The sequence below is a fragment of the Tripterygium wilfordii genome, chromosome 10 (genome assembly GCF_013401445.1).
Source record: "Tripterygium wilfordii isolate XIE 37 chromosome 10, ASM1340144v1, whole genome shotgun sequence".
In the NCBI taxonomy this organism is placed as follows: Eukaryota; Viridiplantae; Streptophyta; class Magnoliopsida; order Celastrales; family Celastraceae; genus Tripterygium; species Tripterygium wilfordii.
Genome location: NC_052241.1, coordinates 2,268,839 through 2,288,006, shown reverse-complemented (window position 1 = coordinate 2,288,006; position 19,168 = coordinate 2,268,839). Strand labels below are relative to the sequence as shown.

The 19,168-nt window shown below is 36.4% G+C and overlaps 4 protein-coding genes across 4 annotated transcripts; 2 read left to right on the top strand and 2 right to left on the bottom strand.

Moving 5' to 3' along the window:
- The first annotated feature begins 1,151 nt into the window (after positions 1-1,151).
- Positions 1,152-2,291, top strand: LOC120007136 (nuclear transcription factor Y subunit B-3-like). Its single transcript, XM_038857326.1, has one exon. It carries the CDS (start codon positions 1,322-1,324, stop codon positions 1,898-1,900), a length of 579 nt encoding a protein of 192 aa, XP_038713254.1. The 5' UTR covers positions 1,152-1,321; the 3' UTR covers positions 1,901-2,291.
- Positions 2,292-4,094: 1,803 nt separating this feature from the next.
- On the bottom strand, positions 4,095-5,618 carry LOC120006865 (nitrile-specifier protein 5). The gene is made up of 2 exons (XM_038856980.1): positions 5,459-5,618; positions 4,095-5,198 (listed from the first exon to the last, which is right to left on the bottom strand). Exons 1-2 carry the CDS (start codon positions 5,486-5,488, stop codon positions 4,239-4,241), a joined length of 990 nt encoding a protein of 329 aa, XP_038712908.1. The 5' UTR covers positions 5,489-5,618; the 3' UTR covers positions 4,095-4,238.
- A 618-nt stretch (positions 5,619-6,236) lies between these two features.
- LOC120007800 (nudix hydrolase 2-like) lies at positions 6,237-8,994 on the bottom strand. The gene is made up of 9 exons (XM_038858253.1): positions 8,812-8,994; positions 8,178-8,401; positions 8,029-8,094; positions 7,701-7,838; positions 7,173-7,250; positions 7,048-7,098; positions 6,897-6,931; positions 6,659-6,767; positions 6,237-6,433 (listed from the first exon to the last, which is right to left on the bottom strand). The coding sequence occupies exons 1-9, from the start codon at positions 8,942-8,944 to the stop codon at positions 6,245-6,247; spliced, it is 1,023 nt and encodes a 340-aa protein (XP_038714181.1). The 5' UTR covers positions 8,945-8,994; the 3' UTR covers positions 6,237-6,244.
- Positions 8,995-11,612: 2,618 nt separating this feature from the next.
- Positions 11,613-17,854, top strand: LOC120006806 (protein ACTIVITY OF BC1 COMPLEX KINASE 7, chloroplastic). Its single transcript, XM_038856896.1, has 18 exons — positions 11,613-11,923; positions 12,159-12,786; positions 12,938-13,081; positions 13,268-13,393; positions 13,821-13,908; positions 14,459-14,552; positions 14,857-14,950; positions 15,167-15,221; positions 15,367-15,458; positions 15,612-15,782; positions 15,986-16,042; positions 16,181-16,264; positions 16,366-16,450; positions 16,693-16,754; positions 16,849-16,923; positions 17,078-17,182; positions 17,266-17,407; positions 17,510-17,854. Exons 2-18 carry the CDS (start codon positions 12,175-12,177, stop codon positions 17,581-17,583), a joined length of 2,160 nt encoding a protein of 719 aa, XP_038712824.1. The 5' UTR covers positions 11,613-11,923; positions 12,159-12,174; the 3' UTR covers positions 17,584-17,854.
- Positions 17,855-19,168: the final 1,314 nt, after the last annotated feature.

Below are 19,168 nucleotides of genomic sequence, written 5' to 3'. Positions count from 1 at the left end.
GATCAGATACAAAGTGGTCCAAAATCCAAATAACTTAGTATTATGAAACTTTTGTGGTCCCAAACCAACATTGTAAATTGTCTGAGTATTGGGCCCTGACATTTCGTTAATCTAAAATGGCTCAAGATGTGATGTTGATGACCCAGCCCAATATCTACCTAGTTCATAAAATTGGGCCCAGGCCCGCCAGGTCAATACAGCCGCGGCATCAAGATTCTAAAAATAAGACTCCACAACATGTTCGTTCCGTTTAGTCATGACAAAACTCAACTCTATCTGATCTGCATTAAACAAGTTTGAGCATAATTTATATTTTAGAATTCAGGTCTAAATACAAAAAAATTATCCTGTTTAAAATTAGGTTCAGATCTAAACAAATAAATATTGTTTAATTTACTTTGTCCGGACCTTAACTTAGATTATATTAGTGTCACTTGTTTAAATTTAAACCAATCCAGATTTGATCAATTAAGTACATTCAAAATACGATCTAAATACAATATGAGTTTGGTCATAATATGTAAATATTTTATAAATATGTGTTGTTGTCTAATGCATAACCAATTTTTTTTTTCCACCCTTAGAGTGTGTTTGGATTAAGGGATTTGGGGGAAGGGAATGGAAGGGAAGGGAGGGAAGGGAAGCGAATGGAAGGGAAAATACATTTTCCTCTCTCATGTTTGGATAGATAAAAAAAAAGAAAGGAAAGAAAAGTAACTTAATTTACTAGTTTATTCTTATTTTTTATGTTTAAGTGTTATATCCAATGGTAAAATAAGTTTTAAACTTATAAGTAACTTAATTAATAATCTATTCCCTCCAAATGACTCTATTTTGGGCGGAAAGAATTTTGATAAAAATTTAATGAAATCTTCCTCCAAAATCCCCTCAAATCCCCCTCTCAATTTTTTATAAACTATCCAAACAAGTAAATTGGAAGGAAACTCCCCTCCCCTCCAAATCCCTCAATCCAAACACACTCTTAGTTCCACCCAAATCCATGGACCATGGTCCAACTCCCCATATCCAACGCTCAAAAGAAACCCATGTTTTCCCACAATTATCGGAAAACAAACGGCATAGATTCCCCCACGTGTCTTATGAGATGCCATATCACCCGCTCGATCCAACGGATCCGAATACCTCCCTCCTCCTCCTCCGTGTCCCTACCCCCTTCAATCCCCTACGTTCTTCCAGGCAGCGACGGCCCTCCAAATTTCAGCGTCATCTCGAAATCCACTCTGACAATTTCCTGATTCGCTTGACTGTGATTGAGATAAACTATTGACTAAATTGATTGGATAGATTTTGGTTTCCTGTTATGGCGGATTCGGATAATGAATCCGGAGGAGGCCAGAACAGTGGCGCGCACGGCGATTTGTCGGCGCGTGAGCAGGACAGATTCCTTCCTATAGCAAATGTGAGCAGGATCATGAAAAAGGCACTCCCCGCCAACGCCAAGATCTCCAAGGACGCAAAGGAGACCGTCCAGGAGTGCGTCTCGGAGTTCATCAGCTTCATCACCGGCGAGGCCTCCGATAAGTGCCAGCGCGAAAAACGGAAGACTGTCAACGGCGACGATCTGCTCTACGCGATGACTACACTTGGCTTCGAGGAGTATGTGGAGCCCTTGAAGATTTACCTCCAGAAGTACAGAGAGATGGAAGGTGAGAAGACCTATATGGGACGACCGGGTGAGAAGGATGACGGCGCCAGTGGTGGAGGATCAACCACTGGTGGTGGCGGGGCAGGCGGTGGAGACAATTCGAGTGACGGGGGGTTTAATAGTGGTGGGGGTATGTACGGTGGGTTGCCGATGATGGGGCATCATCAGGGACACATGTACGGCTCTGGTGCGTTTCATCGTCAGATAAGTGCTGGGGAAAAGCGGGTCGGGTGATGGTAGTGGTCGTGGAGCAGTAAGGTCAAGGTAAGTGTAGTTTAAAGCTTCGTTTGTTAATTAGGGTCGGGTCGGAAGTAGTAGCTAGTGTTTCTAATGGAAAGGAGGGAGACAGTGAAGAAAAAACATATGATATGTATCATAAGGGATTTAGGAATGTAGAGGGGTTGGTGATACATGTTTCTTGCCCTGTTGTTTTTAATTGATAAATGAGAAGGTGATCTAGGACCTTTCTTTCACTGCTAATTTTAGTAAATTTTTGTAGAAATTAATCTACTGGTTAATTGATTAGGGATATCAATTGGATTGACAGCTTTGAGTTATGACGAAACAGGAGTTTCTTTCTTTGGACATATGTTCTTTTTTCAGGGAAAAAAAAGGGCATTCTTCATGTCTCAAAGCTTGAAACATCGAATGTGAAATACCACATCGATGGATTCAAGGCCTAAGTTGCAGTATATAAGTTGGGTAATTCTAACATTAGTTAACCGATTTTCTAGTGACTAGTTAGACCCACTTATGGTTGGGCTTAGGCCTGGATCTACATCAGAAGGCCACACTAAGTCGGGTAGTTCTTGGTTATAAAAAAAAAGTGTGATGTCTAAACTTGAGCTGTATGGTGGATTTCTGCGTCGTACATGTTTGATGTTTGTCTATTTTTAGTCAATTGTTGCTGCTCCCCAAGTCTCACACACAGTGTACATCATATTATCATGCCTCTGAGAATCTCCTCTCTTTTTATTTGCGGATTGGCTGGGCATCAATAAATCCTTCAGGGCATCACTACATTGTGTTTTGATGCTCTTTCATTATTGCTGACTGTAAGTCTTGAAGCATAGTAGAAAGAATAAACTTCAACCTTCATGCATGGTTATGAAGGGTCTGTTTGGTATCACTTTTATTTCTTGTTTTTTGTTTTAGTTTTTAAAAAATAGAAAATAAAACAAAAAATATTGTTTATTTGTGTTTTTTGTTTTGGTTTTCATATATTGTTTATTTGTGTTTTTTGTTTTGGTTTTTATGAAAACCAAAAACAGGTTTTCAAAATTTTTGAAAACAAGAAAAAAAAAATTTTAAAAGTTTTGGAAACAAAACTAGTTACACTTATTATAGATTGCACTTTCTTTAAGATTTCAGATTGCAAATTGCATAGAGATATGAAGACAATGATCAAATATGCTTTGGGTTATTGTTTTATTTCTTATCTTTTTTTCTTTTTGCTGATATTTTCAACGATGAAACACTGCAAAGGTTGTAGTTACAAAAAATATAGTGGTGTGGATTACAAAAAATATAGTGGTGTGGATATATTCAATTATTATGAAAATAAAAGCATAAACATATTTTTTTTTTCTTTTTCAATTTTATGCTTTTAGTTTTTTTTCCAGTTTTAAGTGTTCAACCAAACAAGTTTAATTTTATGTTTTTGTTTTTTATTTTTATTTTCAAAATTTTTGGAAGTGATACCAAACACAACCTTAAGTTTTCAAGGGTACACCTACTTGGTTTTTTTTTTTTTAGTATTCACATCCTAAACATTATTATATATGATTGTTCCTAAAACACAACTTTGTACGTACCAATTTAATTAGTTGTTTTATTTATTTGTAATAATAACTAGTAAGGTGGTGGTTCTTCCACTCTTTCTTTAGGCAGTAGTGTCTTTCCATGTTAATAGTTGCACACTTGCACTGGCCACTCTTTGTTTTCCAATGGCAGGGTTGTCAACTAGCGTAATGCAAGTTAATAATGCAAATCCACCTCGGCATGGATTCTACAACCTTTTTTCATTGGGGTGCCGTCTCTTAGAAATCTTTTTTCACAGCCTATTTTTATTATTCAAAACTTAAAAATCTTTTTTTTGGTTGGAAATCGATAATGACATCATATAAACATATTAGTTTACCCTTTAGACATCCGATATGAGCTTAAATTAGGATTGTCAGGTCTGTGTGCACAGAAGTTTCTCACCTGACAACTTGGTAAGTTAGGCCAAAACACAGCACGTGGCCACAAAAGGATATTGCTCTCAATGGAAATCAAACTCAAGTCTACCGAGTCGATACGAGTTGACCCCAAATAAATTAAACTACCACCAATTTTGAATCTAGCGTTACTGGTCCACGCCCATGAAAAGCTCAATAATCTAGTTGTCAATATTCAAATTTGAACAAAGTAAACAGTAACAACAATATACACATCAAAAACAACCATAAATATACCACATATTATAAGGTTTCAGCCTTTCAAGTTCAACATTATTACTAATCACATATGCTAATAGCACTAGAAACTCCATAAACTCATACACAAACCTCAATGATCAGAATGAGGAATTTTAATTCCCAATTGCGTCCAAGGAAGGAGTGAAGAAGAAAATGTCATCAAGCCTGTCATTACTAGGGGAGTTCCCTCCATACACCAAAACCCCTTCCTTGCCCTTCAAGAAACCACTCCCAAAAGCAGTCCACCCACGAGGCCCAGGATGATTCTCCAAGCCCAGCCCATCATCCAAACGTTTCCAGACCAAATTCTCAGTGTCCAATACAAAGGCCTCAGCAGAGAATTTCCCAGCACCCAAGTGGCCCAAGTCACTTGGGTCCACTTCCCCACCACAGATGATTATGTATTTTCCAAACCCAGCCGTTGAAAACACACTCCGAGCTGTGGGCTTTTCGCCAGTTGTCTCCACTTGGGCCCATTTATTCTGGGCCGGATCAAAACAGTGCACATCATCCACCTCCTTTCCAGCGAAACCATACACAACCCATATCTTTCCTTGGGCTACAGCCAGCCCAGGCCCACCTCTCCCTTTACAAGCATCCCCAGCCGTTGGATACTCGACCCATTTTTGCTCAACCACATCGAAGGCCCATAAATCATTCAATCGGCCAGCGACACCACAACCTCCAAAGATGAACACGTGTCGATCATCGACCGTCGTGGAATGATAGCTCCGATGTGGTGGGCCCATATCGCCAGTAGAGATGAGAGTCCACTTGTTTGCACACGTGTCAAAGGAGTAAAGCTCGTTGAGCTCCTTATGCGTCGCGTCCCTACCACCAAACACGTAGATGGTGGGACCCACAGCAGCCATCGTGACACCAACGCGTGGCGGAGGGACGTCGCCGGTTACATCAGCGACGGACCAAGTTAGGGTTTCGAGATCGAAGACATGGATGTAGTTGTCAACGGGAAGACGTGGACTAAATTCACCTCCAAATGCGTAGACTTTCTGTCCTACGATAGCGATGGAGTGTGAACTCCTCGCCCCAGGCCCAGTTCCCTTCTGCTCCAGCTGGTACGAAAATCAAGTTAGAACAAAACCCTAAACCTGATAATTCTGTGCATGAGTGATGGAAGATGATGAAATCATTAATCGTATCATTTATAGATTCAAATCAATCATCAGCATTCTGGCCAATCAAAATCTCATTTCCTTGTTTTGGGGTTTTCATGGGAAGGGAAAGTCAAGAATTACAGAGATATAATCGTATGCAGAGGAATGAAACAGTTGAAAAGTACAAAATCCATTTGAGGGAAGAAGAGAGCGAGAACCTTGATCCATTTTCCTTGCACCAGAGCCATCACCGAATTGCTCCCGAAATCAGCAAAAGGAGCGTCTCCTCCAAGAAGCAGAGTGGTTTTCCTACTCTGTGTGCCGGTATATATTGCGTAATTAATTTTGATTTTTTTTTTTTGAGGATTCTATAAATAAATTGTTAAGATTTTCCAAGATTCCAATAAAAGGCAAGGACCATGCCCCGCTGACATAAACGGATAAACCCCAATGGTAAAGATTTACAATAATAAATTAATAATAATTTATTAATTAAATCACAATATATACACCAGACTCACCGACCCTAGTAGTCCACTGCTCTTAATAATATAAAATACAGTACTCATCCTGAGTTTGGTTAAGACCCAACTCTCAAGTGATTTCTTGACAACGAAACCAAGTTGATATCTGGTGAAGGCAGGCATTGGGAGAGCCGCAGTCTCATAGATCCCAGCATTTTTTATCTCAGCCATCTCAGATGCGGAGATGAATGCGTACGATTTTCATATGAATCATGTGAGACACACGATTTTTTTTTATATGGATCATGTGCATTCATCTCAACGTATAGGATAGCTGCGACATAAAATATTGGGATCCTTGGCATTTCCGTTGAGAGAGTACGTAAATAGTGTTAAAATTAAAATGATTTCTTATTATTTGGGAAGAGCAATTACACTAAACAAATGTAAGTAAAATAAATTGGAAATGTAATACAAATACAACATGTATAGGGCATACATATTTTCATTGCTTTTGCAAGAAAGAATGTCATTTTTTTTTCACAGCTCGTTCAAATCCTTCTTGTTAACATACAAGTTTGTCGTTTTACCAGAAGATGTGGTTGTAGACACTGCTGGAAAACCAGAATACCCTTTCTCTGATTTAGCTAAGCATATATTGGCAATGTAATTGAAGAGCTTATGGTCTCGGACGAAAGGTTGCGCTGCATACTCCTCAAATGGCATCCACTGCAACCAAAGAAACACACAACAACAATGATAAGACTTATGTCATGGACTGCTCAGCGCATTATTGCGTTTCTTTGTTCAACGTAGAACACTTTGAAGTGATCAATTGGTTTTTAACTACATTTTGTGTTATACTCATGCAACTGTTTTAACTTTTAAGCAGCAAGAAACTGATTCAATCCCTTGAAAAGTAACACTTCTCCTACATCATTTACGAGGATTTACCTGTGCTGCCTCAAGTTCTGACATTTGCTTCTGGATATGAGAGGAACGAGGCTGTAACATGCAAACGAAAAACAAATCCGATTTGCCAAAGAATGACTGATGGCTCTGCCTGTGTAAACAAATTATAGTGATAAATGTTAGAAAAAACATAGTTTCACAAAGAAAATATATAACCCAGTTAATCCACAAACAACTATAGATCAAGAATAGGCCAGTTATGACAAAGCAAGCTTCTGACCTGAATGCTAAGACTTCCACAAATTCTGTATCAACCTAAAGCAACGCAAAGCCAAAAGGATTTAGATGAATAGTGGCACTTAGAGGAGTTCAAATACATAAAGTTGAACATTTTACTCTTTAAGTTTAAATATTGTAGCCACATTACTTACCCCAGTCTCTTCTTTAACTTCTCTAACAGCAGATTCACATATATCCTCACCCTGTGGATCAGAAATATTGGGTCACAAATCACAATGTGATACATCACACAACATTGTACAAACGGTTTGTTCACCTCATTCACAACCCCTGTAGGGAACTTCCACACTCCTGTGCCTTTGAACTTGCCACCCTTCTCCTGAACTACAAGCACCTAACAGAGGAAACAGGTCACTTCTGTCAGTTAAAACCACAAACCAAAAGGCATTATGTCTACCCCAAACTCATCCTCTGCCTACTAAGGCTAGTCAGTATTGGAAGCATTGGTCTTTCCTTATCTTGTTATGTCTTTTTCATTTAGAGTTCTAGGATCAATCATTCAAGAGCATGGGATGCTGTAAGCACATGGTGAATTCTCTAAACAAGCGTTTCAACCAGATATGAATTCCAGAATATAGTACCATTCTAGTTCACTTAAATTTCCTTGAAATAGTCACTGTTCAACGTAAGCAGTACCATCCACATAGAGCTGGATATATATTATGAAGATCAAGATTACAAATTTCTATGTTACCCATAAGTTCTCTATCTATAATGAAAAAGTAAAAAGTGCACTGTAATGAGTAGAGAAAGCCAGAAAATTAGTGAACTTCGAAAACAATACCTCTTGCTTCGTATTCATGACAAAAGCACCGATTCCCACTCGATGAGAAGCATTTGAAGGCAGGGTGTCAGTAGTTTCAGAAATCCAACACACAAGCATTAAGTATTCTGGTTCTGCATGGTGGAATCTAAAGCCCTCCTGCAGAATTAACAGGAATGAGCCGTGGTGTCAAAATCAAAGGACTAGAGAGATCAGTTAACATGCAATGAAAAAAAAATGCCCCAATTTAGATTTACACAACCCGATTTAACCAAAAACTACGACTTCATTTAGAATTATCTCCATGAGCCAAGCTAGGTTTTTACATCATGTCCAGGAGATTTTTTACCTTGACCGCAGGCTCAATGAGATGCACAAGTTGAATAGGCACTTTGATCCAAATACCCTTCTTTCCCTGAAGAAAAGTTCTGATGCATGTTAAAATATTTGAATCACAAGTCTTCATCATAAAAGTACAAAAGCGATTAAAGGAAGTACCAGTTCCCTCCAATATGATAGAGAAGCCCTTAGTAAGGGAACAAAGACCATAACATCCATGTGTTCTTTCATATCCACCATAACTCCCCCGTATAAATCATCAACCGCACTAAGCAACCCAGACCGTTGAACTCTATTTTCAGGTTCCATCGGATTCTTCAGCGACAGTGAGCTTGTCGAAAATGAAAATTTTCTGATCAATAATGGGATTCTGTGTCTGATACCTGAAAACCAGTTAATGAGTTGTCTCTTCATTCTTAAATCCAACACAAGTAACCCAGCAAGTAAACCCCAAAATCAATATCCTCCTTTGGATTGCTTTTACACAAGATTCTTTCTTAATTTGTAAGGAGAATTCAACTTTCTTTAATCACTTCCCAAAATTGTTAGGCAAAAGAAATGTACTGCTACAATATGGGCCTTTACCAACTGTAATATCCTAGCAACAGAGAAAAAGCTTCGACCCAATGAATGAATTATATTTATTCATCATCGCCTATCCTGAATTTCAAATTCCAACTGAAAATCTAAGGCATTTCACAACCCAATAGGCATATACACGCTTTTATACATGCACAACGCAGAAAAATGAAAAAATCGATAATGACAGAGATTTAGGGTTTATGGGTAATACCTCTTGGAGAGACACCAGAACAAGGAAACGATGAAGCAGCAACACAGGGCCTATTTGAAATTGAAGAGGAATACGACACAGCTCGTGCTTGTGTTTCTGAACGAGTAAACGTAAAGGTTCTTAATCTCCGCATGCTATATATAGAAGAAATTACAAGAATTTTGAATTAGTAACCGTTATAAGTATGAAGAGTTCGTACGCGGAAGAAGTAAAAGCGAAGACAATTCCAATTCCAATGCTGACGATCGACGACTCAGAAAGGGAGGACGACGGGAATTTTTCCCATTGAAGTTCTCCTATCCTATGTATATAGATATGAATATATGATGCTCTCTATTCATACACAACGTCTGGAAAAGTTGAGGAAATACATGGGAAAGCTCCCAATCAATGCAACAGGAAGAAGAAAAGGAGAAGAAAAAACATAATAATTCCTACTTTTCAATTCGTGTTGACTGCAAAATAATAATCAGTAATTTTATTTGTACACCATGGATCTATTAAATTTACATTATTTTTAAATTTTTATCTTTTACATATATATATATATATATCCTTATTTGGAATAAGGGATGACAAAACTCTGTCCGATCCGAATTGATCGAATTTGTCCCACCCGAATTAAATCAAGTTTGGACAAAAATTATATATCCGAAGTTTGGATCCAAATACAAAATTTTTTGTCCTGTTTAAAATAGGGTTAGGGTCCAAACATAGAAATCTTGTCTTGTCCGGACTCTAATCCGAATTAGATTATTATCAGATTTAATTGTCCGGTTAAAACCAATCCGGGTCTGATCAATTAAGTACTTCCGAAATCCAATCCGGGTTAGAGTCCGGACATATAATTACATAAATATTTCGTAAACACATGTTCTTGTCTGACTTGTAACCGAATTTTTGCCACCCCTAAATTTAGAATCACATATAAACTTTTTTCTAAAAGTAAGATTTTAATATATATTTATATATTGAACTAAAAAAATTATAACTCTATACAACAATTTTTTATAGAAAAAAATAGAGTTTATCCTTTATTTTCCATCACGATTAGGTGGTTTTGGCATTAAACATTATACAAACAGGTTCAAAAACTGGTAATAGTATGAACCACAGAGCCAGTTCCAGACATTTTTTAGTGCTTCCAAGTGGGTTGCAACCTCTTCTCATAAGAAACAGGGAATCCCACAATTCCTTCATTCAATAAGCATTACAAAACCCAAAAGCAAGAGATCAACAACGCAAGCTTGTGTTGAATTGTTTGGGGATCATTCAATCACGGAAAAATAATTATTGATCAACAAACAACACAACACTCATGCGACGATGATGGTGATAGAGGCCAAGAATCAAAGACGACCAATTGTAACTGAGTCGAAATTGATAGGTCATTTCTTGTCACGTATGTTATCTATTGGATAAAAATAGAGAAAACCTATACTTATACACTGGAGAAAAATGATTTACCCACACAATGAAATATAGACCTAGGGCCCGTTTGGAAGAGGTTTTTTACTAGCGTATAAATGCTAGTTACCATCCAAACACCATTGTTTGTGCACATATGTCGAGACATTTTCATTAACATTTTATACTACTTCTACAATGCTACTTATATGAAGCATTTCCCTAGCATTTGCGTGAGAATTGTCTATTTTCTCCTCCATTAAATCTACTTATTCTCATTATACTCATGCGATTGTCAATTATTAATTAATTAATTAATTGTATTCATTGAAATTATTATTTAATTATGTTAGATAAATTAATTATCTTTATTTTATAAATTAATTTTTATTTTTAAGTACATTTATATGTCTATATTACAACTAAAATGCATAATATCTTTCCACGTATGTGTGAATATTGTTATTAATAAAATCCTTCTCATTTAATTAATAAATAATTTATTAATGATTTTATAGTTTATTATTATCTTCAATTAATTTAAATACATTTATTTATTTTATAAAATTTGTATGTTGGATACAGTTATACAACTAAAATGTATGTTATCCCCACACATAATTTATCCAATATGCTACACAACACAAATGTTAACAGTAAAAGTTCAACCAAACACCTATCCAGCATTCAATGCTGGCATATCTACTACTAAAATTGTTCAACATTTCTGCTGACATATCTGTTATTTTACAAATGTTCTACCAAACTAAAATATATTTGTTTGATACCCTCTTGTCAACAGGAGTGTGAATGTTGAAAAAAAACACACACTTGAACAGAATACAATGGTGGGTGAATCGAAGGTTTTGTTATTAAGAACTTAGGACTAGCTTGATGCGTAGAACCTTTTTTTCAGAAGGTCAATTTTGAAGGTTACGGTCTAGTCGTGGTTAATCCAATTAAACAATTTAATTTAGTCTTAGTGTGGGCTATTGAGGACTTGATCTCCGAGACCCGGTGCAATCTTGATGGACTTTGCAATTGGTCCATTATCAATATTCACATGTGACAGAATATCTGGATGGACCGATTCTCTCGACCAAATGGACCTTTGCTATACGATTGTCTTACAACATCCCTAGTCATATGCTTCAAGAGTTCTTTGATTGTACTGTTAGGATGCTCGGGGTCATAATTTTGAGATTTATTTTAATCCGTTCTAATTCTTTGTTTGCCCTATAAAAAAAAATGCGAACTCTAACCTTGTAAACCATGACTATGTCCATCTAAAAATATATTTTTTTTAAAAAAAATAAAAATAAAAATCAATGAGGGAAAATAGAAATAAACAAGGCAAAAATCTAAGAGGACAACTGAATGGTGGTAGTTGAACGAAGGTTTGTGTGTTCGAATTTTCGGTTTTTTTGTCGTTAACCAGCAGCAGCAACACATGGACGCGAGAGCATTACAGCCCCAAACGGTGCCTTAGAAGCAAGAAATTGGAAGGGAGGACACGCTACGACTTGTAGTCCACGTTCTTTGTTCCTCCCTGCTTTCATCTCTCTTATTGCGAGCTCCATTCAACATACACGTCAGTCTTTTTCAGAGTTATTTTCTTTCTTCAGTTTAATTTCTGATTCACAACCCAATTAATCTCGCTCATCAGCAATTAGGGCAACACATTTGTTCCACTTCCAATTACTCTGTAAGTGTTTGTATTTCCAATTTTCCATCTGGGTCTATTTGGTCTGTTTGGTTTGGGAGAAAATTAGTTGTGTGTTTGATGATTAGCTTCAGTACTTTTTGTTCATCCATGTTGAGATTCAACTATTGAAAACTTGAATTGGGTTGATTAATTATACTGGGTCTGTGTACTTTGTTTACATGAATTGATATTTGCTTGGCTTAAAACTCAATTTTGGATTACTGTCTGTTTGTAGGGTGTGTATTGTTTAAATGGCGGCAGTATTGGCTTCACAAAGCTATTGTTGCTGCAATATGGATTTGATGAATCAAGGAAGAGCAATGGGTACGCTTGGTTTTTCAAGCTCAATTTCCGATGAGTTCACGAGGTTTGATTGGCAAGCAAGTAATAGGCCAATTAGCGCTGCAAAATCAATCAAATTTCATGTGGAAATGCGGCAAACTGAATTGCCATCGAAATTGGGTGGCAATGGGAGATTGGGTATCAACGGGAAAGTAAGTATCAAGAAACGAGATGTTAAAATGGTACCTGCAAGTGAGGTAATGAATAGAAAATCCCCAAACAGTAATAAAGTAAATATGGTGCATGGATCAAGGCAGGTTGTCAATGGAGCAAGTATAGTTAAGAGAGATCCTACTCCTGCCCTTTCAAAGACTTTGAACTTTAGAGACTACAAAGAACTTCCACCACTGGAAGATTTAAAGGTCCTTCCCTCGGATGAGGGATTTAGTTGGGCTAATGAAAACTACAATTCCTGGCAAAGGACCGTTGACGTCTGGTCTTTTGTGATTTCCTTACGTGGTCGTGTTCTGTTGGACAATGCAAAATGGGCGTATTTGGGAGGGTTCACGGAAGAGAAGCAGGTGAGATGTATAATATAACTAGTTTGATACAGTTATCGTATGCAACCATTCCGATCCTAATTGTGCTCACAGTAAATCCTTTTCCACGTAGTTTCTTGAAGAGAGTACCTGTTCTTTGTTTTATAATTTTTGAAATGCTTACTTCGTTCAGAGAAACAGAAGACAGCAAACAGCCTCATGGCTACGTGAGAGTGTATTGCAGCTTGGCCCAACTTTTATCAAACTTGGACAACTGTCATCAACAAGGTCTGATCTGTTTCCCCGTGAGTTTGTCAATGAGCTTGCCAAGTTGCAGGTACTTCTTGATTTGAGTTTGCATTCGTTTTTAGTGCGTGTCATCCTCTGAAATTATCCGGCTTTGAGGTACAAACTAGAAAACCAACTGGTTTTTCCATTCGGTCCTTTTCTCCCTGAAGATGTTGTATTATGTATTTTGAATATGTGTGTAAATTTTCTGTCATTCTCGTCTAATATAATTCAGGATAGGGTCCCCGCATTCTCACCAGAAAAGGCTAGAAGCCTCATCGAGAAAGAACTTGGAGCTCCAGTTAAAATATTGTTCAAGGAGTTTGAGGACCGCCCAATAGCAGCTGCTAGTCTTGGTCAGGTGATTTATTTATCTTCTTTTTTTCTCTAAGAAATTATTTTCTAATGTTATTCTCAACAGTTTATAAGAAAGTGTTCATTTATCGTCACCCTACTTTGGCAAGATGCTATGAAAATTGTGGTATGGGACTACAAAATTGAGAAACTAGGGAAATTTATGTGAATGAAATCGGTAAAGGTGGACCAGAAACTTTTGAAGGAAACCATCTATTTCTTGGAGAAATAACTAACTAACTAACTAAGATAACAAGTCGAGAAAGGATAATAGCTTTTATGGATTATAAAGTTTTAATGTTTTATCATTCTTAAATTAATTGACCTGAACCATATAAGCTACCCAAGTTTTTTAGATAGTGTTTCAATGTAGCTCAATTATTCTTTGATGCAATTTTCTTTTATCTGATTAATTTTTTAAGTCCTATTCTTAGGTGCACCGGGCCATCCTGCATAATGGAGAGAAAGTAGTCGTGAAAGTTCAAAGGCCTGGTCTCAAGAAGCTTTTTGAAATTGATTTGCGTAAGTGGTGAACAGCTTGGATTTCTAATCTCAGAGATAATGTTGGTTTCTGTAATTATGTGTTATAAGATGAATTCCTTCTTTATCTGTTCCATCACCATTTTGTCAGTGTTTTAGTTATTATTTTAATGGGGATATTTTTGGTATGATTATGATATCTTAACTTGAGAAAGAGATGACGTATGTTGACTTTATTGTACTGGAATAGGTCCAGAATGCTAGAAGGCTCATAAACAAAAATGCTTTGGAGGATTTTCAAAGGTTTAACTTATGATATATGCAATAGATGAAGCAAAACCTTATTCTGTTGGTCCCAAATTTTGCAACATTTATCGACATTTTAGTATGCCTTGTGCTTATAACGTTTTGTAATCTATTTTGTTTAACTGATTGGAGGATTTCTAAGAAAGCTAAAACTATAGATCTGTATGATTTAAGTTCTGTTTCTATCTGCAGCATTTTTCTTTTCTTTCTTTTTTTTTTTTGCAGCTTTTAGTTTTTTTGTTGAAATTAACGGTTTTGTCTAATTTTCTTCTTCTTCATTCCAAAGGGAATTTAAAGCTGATTGCAGAATATTTCCAGAGAAGTGAGACCTTTGGTGGTCCTACTAGGGATTGGATTGGTATATATGAAGAATGCTCAACGTAAGTAGTAAGCCTTTATTAGTTGTAATGTAGTTTTTGCGAATTTTCCACAATGTCTTTTGGAAAAATAGTTAAGAGAGTATATAATAGAAGACAAATACCTAGCTCCTTGTAATATTTATGCCTTCAACCTTGTACCCTTGTCAAAGTGGCATCTGTTGTATTGGGTTAAACTTCATAACTTTTTCTAATGCATTTGTGCAATGCCCTACGCGGTTCCTTATATTAATCATTTGTGAAACACGTCTTCCTTTACTCTCATTATCTTGCACGCATAGTTATTATGTGGTTATGTTAATTTCAGGATATTATACCAAGAAATTGATTATATTAATGAAGGGAGAAATGCTGATAAATTCCGCCGAGATTTTCGGAATGTAAAGTGGGTTCGAGTACCTGTATGTTTCTCTCTGAACTAATGCTTCTTCTATCAGTCCTATCTATTTTTTTTTTTCAATTTTTATTCCATTCTGGCTTCTTAACCCTGTTATAAGTCATTATAAATTGACTTTCGAATTTTATACTGGACATGGATCTTCTATTCTTCTTCCTTTTGAACATGTTGAAGGTCTCAATGATACTTTATTATAAAAACTCTATTATCTATTTTGCAGTTGGTGTTTTGGGATTATACTGCCATAAAAGTGTTGACCTTGGAGTATGTACCAGGTTAATGACTAACCGATGATGCTTTCATTACTTCAAAATCATGTCAAATCTATATTCCATAAGGCTCGAGAATTTAGGTGTAGCAAGTCCAGATTAATTCAGTCTGATTATAAGTGATTTGATATGTTTTAACTTTGTTGGGCAGGCATTAAAATAAATGGGTTGGATATGCTAGATTCAAGGGGTTTTAATCGTTCTCGAATTGCATCACGTGCTATTGAAGCATACTTGATTCAGGTAAATAACACCCACAATGCCTAAATATATACATTTGCCTACTGAGTTTCGCAGCAAATGTGATTGATATTGCCTAACGTCGCACATGAATTCTGTTATGAACCATATGCTTCAGATTCTCATTAACAGTATTAGTTAACTGAATGTTTTCAGATTTTAAAAACCGGTTTCTTTCACGCGGATCCTCATCCTGGAAATCTTGCTATTGATACGGATGAAGCTATAATTTACTATGATTTTGGAATGATGGGGGAGATCAAATCATTTACAAGGGAGAGGTTGCTTGAACTTTTTTATGCGGTTTATGAGAAAGATGCTAAAAAGGTTAGATTCTCTCTCTTAGTGTTGTTAATTTTGCATTTGCAAAAACTCCAGTTGTTGGTTATTGCAAAAGTGAGACACGTAAGTATGGAACCCAAATATAAAACAATATTTGTTAATTGATGGAATATTTTTAGATGATGGGGTTTCCCCAGTTTTATGGGGAGGATTAGTGTTGCCTAGTCTCACAAGCAGCTATAATGCAGGTCATGCAAAGTCTCATAGATCTTGAAGCGCTTCAGCCCACAGGAGATATGTCATCGGTAGGTAGTATGTGTGCTTTCCCAATATCTGAAAAAAAAAAACCAGAAATATTACTGTGATATTCTATTTCAAATGGGTTTTAGAGGCATTTCATAGTATTGATCTTGTAATGAATTTACGGTATTTTATCTTACCAGGTGAGGAGATCCGTGCAATACTTTTTGGACAACTTACTTAGCCAGACACCAGATCAGCAGCAGACATTGGCTGCCATTGGAGAGGTATACACCCGTGAATGCTTGGAAGTCATTTGCACTGATAAAAAACTCAGGACATACTGATTCTGTTTGCTAATCTTCTGCTTGGTTGTTTAATTTCACAGGATTTATTTGCTATAGCTCAGGATCAACCATTTCGGTTCCCATCCACCTTTACCTTTGTGATGAGAGCATTTTCAACCCTTGAAGGTGCTCTCTCTGTTCTCTCATGTCTTTTAGACATATGCATACATGTGCACACACACAAACACAATGATTTCTTTGCCGTATCTCAGATTCATCCATGATAAACCACCACTTATCCTCTATAAGACATTATTTGAAATCATCAACCAGTAAAACAATAACATATTCAATGTATGTTCAGTAGGAATCTTAAAATGTTTTTATTGTTGCATCTTTCTGATTATTGTAGTTTACTTTCCTTGCAGGTATTGGTAAAATACTTGATCCAGATTTTTCCTTTGCGAAGGTTGCTGCACCATACGCGCAGGTTTTATATTTCAACTCTTTTGTTTGTAGCAGCTTTTCTGGATGCTTTGACTTTCCATTTGTTTGATTCACTAACAACTTCACACTGCTCTCAGGAGCTCTTAGATACAAAGCAACAGCAGCGTGCCGGGACACAACTTCTAGGAGAAATAAGGAAACAAGCTGATGACGTACTGCATTTTGCCATTGTTTCTCTTCTAGCCTTGCTTAATTTCCCATCTGTTTTCGAATGAAAATGCCCCACTTTCAATTCTTATAAATTTTTGTTTAAGAGTAGGAATCCACATCACTATCGGTTCTGAAAGCACTTTCCTGTTTCTCCAGGCCAGAACATACACTATATCCATGCCCTACAGAGTGCAAAGGATAGAGGAATTTGTGCGACAACTAGAATCTGGAGATCTAAAACTCCGAGTCAGGGTGCTTGAGGTAATCACTGACAAACACCTTGAGCACGAGGGATCTTTTATCTCATTCATAATCTGCTTTAATCTCCAAACTGCATTCAACAGTCTGAAAGAGCCTCTCATAAAGCATCAATACGACAAATGGGAACCATTTATACAGTATTTGGAGGTACTCTGCTAAACCTCGGGGTCACCTTAAGCAATCAAGGCAATCAAATTATTGCCAACGGTTCATTCATTGGCGCAGGTGATTTTTCGTTGAACTTACTCAATCCCGATTGGATCAATCACTCTATATATATATTACATATGTTTGAATTGAATCAATTTTTTTGTTCTTTGGATGCAGCTGTTTTCTTCACACTTTTTCTTAGGTCAATGCAGCGAGTGAAGAATCTCGATAAATTTGAGAAGATGATTTGAAGTTTTTCCTTCGTCATCGACAGATGTTTGATCTCAATTCTTAAGCCAGTTCATTGTTTTCATAATTTTAAACCACAGAAAGAATGTCTGTTTTTTTTTTTTTTTTTTTTTGGTTAGGTGAATAACCAAATATAGTTCTGTGCAGTGTATGTAAAGATGAGATGCTGCTTCAATAGAATTATGAATTATGGCTTCCTCAGCCAATTGCCATGTAAAATTCAACATCTCTATGATATTCAATGAAGGGATATATTGAAGTTGGTGTATCTTATTTAGTTTATGTAAGATCACTTTAAGAAATAATTAAATGTTAAATACGGTAATTGAAGTTGGTGAATTCTGATTCTAATGTTGGTCTTTTCTTTTTTTTAAATACAAATATGTATTTTATTGGAATCGAATATTAGACACACGTATGTCTAACTCAATCGATTGTCGATCGAGTCATCTCTCGTTGGTCTGATTCTAATGTTGGTTTTTCCAATTCAAATCCAATTTTTGACGAAAGGGCAAAAAAAAGAGGAAAATAAATATGTAATTGAGTTCCATAAATATGATTACAGTTGATTCTAAAAGTGAAAAAACAATTATTTCTGCATTTAATTTATGGAGTCAAACGTGGCTGGCTTTCTATTTTGTAGTCAGTACTCAGTAGTAATGGTAGGCACCCAAATTTAGTTGAGCGAGGACAACCATGTTAATATGACCAAAGTATTGAAGAAACATAGAGGTGTTAAGATATATGGATAATTTCAGTTCTTAATCATCAACAATGTATTTTTTTGGAGGATAACAACATGTAATAATTCCTTAGTTACCCGTGATTCTGCGAGAGCACTATTGAGATGAATGATCTCCTAAGAAAGTAAAACCAAGCAGGCTCGATGTATTCACGAAAATCGAACAACTCAAACCGGATAATATTGTTGATGTGTATTGGACTAAAAATTCTAATAATAGGTTGCGAATAACTTGGGTAATAGCTTAGTTGGTGAGTTTCTCTAGGGTCAATTGAGAGGTTTTGAGTTTGATTCTTATTAGAAACAATATCCATCATATGGGCTCGGGATGTTTTAAATTTGATTCCTACTAAGAGTAAAACTCTTGTGATAACATGTGTGAAAATTTTTTGTACACACGGAGTTGACAACCTGAATTTAAATACATGTCGAACGTAACAAAGGAAAACTTGTATAATATTATTGCCGAATAAAAAAAAACATATAGGTTGTGTCTCCAACACACTGAATTTGAGTCAAGAAAAGCCAGCGATAAGTTGATACTTGATAGTGTTTGATTTTTTTTTTGACTATAATGTTGGGGAGTGCACGTGTCACGTGATCTTTAATTCTCCAGGCGATAAAAGACCATATTATAGGCATAAACAAATATTATATTTATAAATTTACCAACCCATCTGTCTTCTAATGTTCGGTAAAGTCAATGCTTGTGCTGCCACGCAAACAGTTTTGCCCTAAACGATGAAGTTAAGCAATTAAGTAGGTATTAAAAAAGGATTTAAATAATTAAATTCGCCTTCACCCATCACATTAGCACTTGTAATGGTGCTATTTTGTCTGGGGCA

Bases quoted from the DNA above. Each gene is read 5' to 3' on its own strand.
- LOC120007136 (XM_038857326.1), top strand. From the start codon at position 1,322: ATGGCGGATTCGGATAATGAATCCGGAGGAGGCCAGAACAGTGGCGCG.
- LOC120006865 (XM_038856980.1), bottom strand. From the start codon at position 5,488: ATGGCTCTGGTGCAAGGAAAATGGATCAAG. The intron at 5,199-5,458 runs GTTCTCGCTCTC...TTTTCGTACCAG, and splicing joins TGCAAGGAAAATGGATCAAG to CTGGAGCAGAAGGGAACTGG.
- LOC120007800 (XM_038858253.1), bottom strand. From the start codon at position 8,944: ATGCGGAGATTAAGAACCTTTACGTTTACTCGTTCAGAAACACAAGCA. The intron at 7,251-7,700 runs GTATTGTTTTCG...TTCCTCTGTTAG, and splicing joins TCATGAATACGAAGCAAGAG to GTGCTTGTAGTTCAGGAGAA. The intron at 7,099-7,172 runs GTGAACAAACCG...TCTGATCCACAG, and splicing joins CTACAGGGGTTGTGAATGAG to GGTGAGGATATATGTGAATC.
- LOC120006806 (XM_038856896.1), top strand. From the start codon at position 12,175: ATGGCGGCAGTATTGGCTTCACAAAGCTATTGTTGCTGCAATATGGAT. The intron at 12,787-12,937 runs GTGAGATGTATA...TACTTCGTTCAG, and splicing joins GGTTCACGGAAGAGAAGCAG to AGAAACAGAAGACAGCAAAC. The intron at 13,909-14,458 runs GTAAGTGGTGAA...TTCATTCCAAAG, and splicing joins GCTTTTTGAAATTGATTTGC to GGAATTTAAAGCTGATTGCA.